Source organism: Mandrillus leucophaeus, unplaced genomic scaffold (genome assembly GCF_000951045.1).
Source record: "Mandrillus leucophaeus isolate KB7577 unplaced genomic scaffold, Mleu.le_1.0 Scaffold420, whole genome shotgun sequence".
Lineage (NCBI taxonomy): Eukaryota > Metazoa > Chordata > Mammalia > Primates > Cercopithecidae > Mandrillus > Mandrillus leucophaeus.
The window spans coordinates 101,009-105,258 of NW_012104477.1; the positions used below are offsets into that span (position 1 = coordinate 101,009).

Here is a 4,250-nt window from a genome sequence, read left to right on the forward strand (position 1 = left end):
AAAAAAAAAAAAAAAAAACCACCAAATTCCAACAGAAAGGTGTTCTACAAAATACCTGACTAGTACTCCTCAAAACGCTCAGTCATCAAAGACGAAAAATCTAAAGAAACTGTCATAGTCTAGAGGAGCCCAAGGAGAAACAGTGACTAAATGTCATGTGGTATCATCCTGGATGGGATCATGGAACAGAAAAAGGACATAGGTAAAAACTAAAGAAATCTGAGTAAAGTGTGGACTTTATAGTTAAAGGTGATATGTCAATATCCATTCTTTCATCATGACAAATGTACCACACTAAGGTATACAATATGTATTAGAGTTCTCTAGAGGGCCAGGACTAATAGGATAGATGTATATATGAAAGGGAGTTTCCTAAGGAGTATTGACCCACATGATCACAATGTGAAGTCCCACAACAGGCCATTTGCAAGCTGAGCAGCAAGGAAGCCAGCCCAAGTCCCAAAACCTCAAAAGTAGGGAAGCCAACAGTGCAGCCTTCAGTCTGCAGCCAAAGGCCTGAGAGCCCCTGGCAAACCACTGGTGTAGGTCTCAGAGTTCAAAAGCTGAAGACTTGGAGTCTGATGTTTGAGGGCAGCAAGCATCCAGCATGAAAGAGAGATGAAGGCGGGAAGACTTAGCCAATCTAGTCCTTCCACGTTCCTCTGCCTGCTTTTATCCTAGACGTGCTGGCAGCTGATTAGATGGTGCTCACCCAGATTGAGGGTAGGTTTGTGTCTCTCGGTCCTCAGACTCAAATGTTAATCTCCTTTGGCAATAGCCTCACAGACACACCCAGGAACAATACCCTGCATCCTTCAATCCAATCAAGTTTACACTCAATATTAACCATCACACCATACTAAGGTATAATGTTAATAACTACATGTGGAGTATAAACTATTATCCTTTCAATTTTTCTGTAAATCTAAAACTACTCAAAAAAATCAAGTCTATAAAAATATCTCCTAACAATCTCTCTGGACTCTCTTTCCTTATAAAAATGAAAGTAAACAGAGTATCCCATCTTTATATTCACAATCCAGTGCATTTTCCATTTTAATGGGCATCTTTGAGCAATTCTTTCATCCAACTACGAAATATCAATTACAGGAGGCACTGATCTAGATTCGGGATACATCACTGAAAGAGAATACAAGTGGATCTCACATTACACTAATTAAAGTTTATGTATTATGGTATAACTCAGTAGTTTTTAAAGACATTACTGTTTCTCTACTAGGTTCATGCCATAAATTCCTGACAATAAAATCCTGAACAATTCCTTTTGGGAATTCCTTATCAGCAAGGAGTTTTTAGGCTATCACCATCTCCTTGAATGACAGAAGTTGCAGTGTCTAGGGCAAGGACAGGGAAAGATTAAAGTGAGCCTTAACCTGAGGCTTTATAGGGGGATTATGTACCCTATTTCCTAAGATATTCAAATGCCATAGTTAGCAACATACTAGAATTCAAGTTCTAGAAGCAGGAGGTGACTGGGAAGGTTCTGCTTCATACCTTTACAGCAGGGAGCATCATTGAGTTTGGACAATGGGTGCTACAGGTGGCATGTTAAGCCTCCAGAGGTAAGTCCCCAGTGGAGGCTATGGATACTCTTACATGCCTAGTGGGGCCTGTACCTCCCATCACCAGTTGCAATGGAATGCACTCCTATCCACCACCTCCACCCAAGATCTAGGACCTCCCATCACAGATAGGGCCATGAAACAGGTGCAGCCCCATGGTACTGCCCTCTCCTGGGCCCCTGGACCCTCCCATCAGAAGCCCCGAAATTCCCTCCACTCCTGCAACCAAAGCTAAGCAGCAGCTGGCAGAGGTAGGAGTTCCAGGGATATGGCTCAGTCCCTCCCCAAATGGCCCTTCAAAGCAGAGGTGATAAATATTTTATTTCAAGCTTTTCTGTATATATTACCTGTATACTTATTCATGCAATTAGAGATAGTCTGTGCCTTTTTTCTCCTCTAAAAAATAGGTCTAATATTTACTTTTCAGGGTTGTAATATTGGATAATGCTTATAAACATATTGTTATCATTATTACTGATGTTTAAAAAAAATGTGTTGGGCAAAGCAAGGTGACTCACATGTTATCTCAGCACTTCAGGAAGCTGAGGCCTCCTGCTTGAGGCCAGGAGTTTGACAGCAGCCTGGGCAATACGTGGAGGCCCCATCAATCAATGAGTCACAGATGTGTTGGTTTTCACCTGTGTGCATTCTTCATTAGCAGTGAGGACACTGCTGATAAAGGCATTACAATAGGTAGGACAAAATGAATCATGGGGAATTTGTATGGCTGGCAGGAGCAGCAGTTGGCTGCGGCCGCTATCCTTAGTGCCACAAGGTCACTATGTCATCTAGATATGAAACCCAGAGGCAATCCTTTAAATCCAATGAATCATGCCAGGTTTAAAGATTATATAAAAGATGGCTTAAAACATTTTACAGATACTTCATTAATAAAAGTATAGCTCAAAATGTCTTATGATTTATTAAAACTTTATGGTAATAAAGTTCGTATCAGGGTAATATTCTTAGAAAGGGGTCAGAATCCTTTTTGGCCTCTATCTATAGCCATTAAACTTTATCAGCTGTATCAGTACTAAGAACAGCTAAACACTAAAACTAAGCTAACATGAACAAGGAATGAAGGGAAATAAAGATCTAGAGACTAGGAAATGGGAGAGAGATATTTCAAGGAAAAAAGATTGTATTTTGTGCTCACAGGCTGCCTACCATCACTGACATGCTTGTATACTCTTTTCTGCCACCTCTTTCTCCAGTTTGTTTTGTGAGCTGAGTTTCCAAATCAAGCAAAGGGGTACCTCATATTGTCATTATGTGAAAGTGAAATGTCAACATACTTTCACAGAGATGCTTCTAACATTTGATATAATACTATTTTAAAAAAGGAGCGCCCTCTGGGTGGAACAACTAAAAAAAGGGCACCTTTTCCTCTGGTGCCCCTTGTACTGGATCCCCACTCATCCCTTGAACTGGACACAACCTGCACAACCATACAGTGGCCTTGCCTCCAACCGAGGTGAACCCTGTGGTGCGGAGCACATAACTTACTTTTAATAAGATGCTGATAGCACAGGCCACACCAACCGATCCAGTTCCTACAATGGAGATCTTATTGTGATGAATGGCCTCCTCTTTCGCGAAATTCTTAATAAGTTCACTCTTGACAGTTGCCATCTTGGAAACCTAACAGTGAAGACAAATTGCACAGCCATTTCCAAGACCTGAAATTGGAAATGGCTTGGAATTCCAAGACCTGTGGTGAGAGCGCGTATGGAGAACTTCTGGGCCCCCGTGTGGAAGGAGGTGCAAGACCGACAAATCTGACAGCAAAGAAACTGGGTAGGTTCTGGCCAGGTAGCTCAGCATCCATGAAGCGGACCAGGGGAAGGAGAAGAAAGCGTAAGTATAGTTAAGAGGAATTAAGAGAGAGAGGGGAAAGGAACAGGGGCTGCTCCATCAAACATGAAACCACAGCTGGGACGGCTCTCCGTCCCGCAGCTGACCCCCTTTTCTCCCCCCTCTACCCTACTTTTCCCCCAACCTCCAGTTCGCAGCTCCTGGACTGCGCCCGGGGTCCGCAGGTCCAAGTGCCAGGTACTTCTGGCGACACTCACAGGGGTGAAGGGCCACCCGCGCCTGAGCAGGTCACATGCCGCCTGGCGGAGACACGGAACCATCCTTGGGCAAAAACAATTCGCTCCCGCGGCGCCCGCTCTCTGGCTGCTCCCCAGGACTCTTGCAGCCCAGCTCATGGCCACTCACTCAAGAGTGAAGAAAGAGAATGGAGGAAAGCGGCGTTACAGCTCCTCGAGGCACGAAGGAGATGAACCACCAACTAATAGACGCCGGGTCACCTCCTTACTGCAGCTGCGCGGACCGCACCCAGCTCGTGCAGGCATCGCAGGTGTGATGCTTGGCAGGTGTGAGGCCGGAAGCGGGCTGTGAAGCACCGCACCTGCGCCTCTGCCTGCCCGCCCCGCCCCCGCGTGCTGGTGGGCGCGCTGCTGTGTCGGTGGTTGGCCGGCTGCAGAAGGCGCCCGAGGTGAGGCAGGCACAATGCAGTGCACGGCCTCTCCCTGTCTCTTATACACATCTAGATGTGTATAAGAGACAGGTATAAACTATTATCCTTTCAATTTTTCTGTAAATCTAAAACTACTCAAAAAAATCAAGTCTATAAAAATATCTCCTAACAATCTCTCTGGACTC

The 4,250-nt window shown here is 44.8% G+C and overlaps 1 protein-coding gene across 2 annotated transcripts in view; it reads right to left on the reverse strand.

The window, feature by feature from the left end:
- LDHAL6A (lactate dehydrogenase A-like 6A) overlaps positions 1-3,944 on the reverse strand; it is a 26,877-nt gene extending 22,933 nt beyond the window's left edge. Inside the window, exons 1-2 of one of the 2 annotated variants that reach the window (XM_011992913.1) lie at positions 3,804-3,944; positions 3,090-3,224 (exon numbers count right to left, since the gene is read on the reverse strand). In XM_011992913.1, coding sequence (XP_011848303.1) covers positions 3,090-3,215 — 126 coding nt within the window. In that variant the 5' untranslated portion in view covers positions 3,216-3,224; positions 3,804-3,944. Of the gene's footprint in view, positions 1-3,089; positions 3,225-3,803 lie in introns of those variants that run through there. The other variant, XM_011992914.1, reaches the window with a different exon arrangement.
- Between the last annotated feature and the right edge of the window lie 306 nt (positions 3,945-4,250).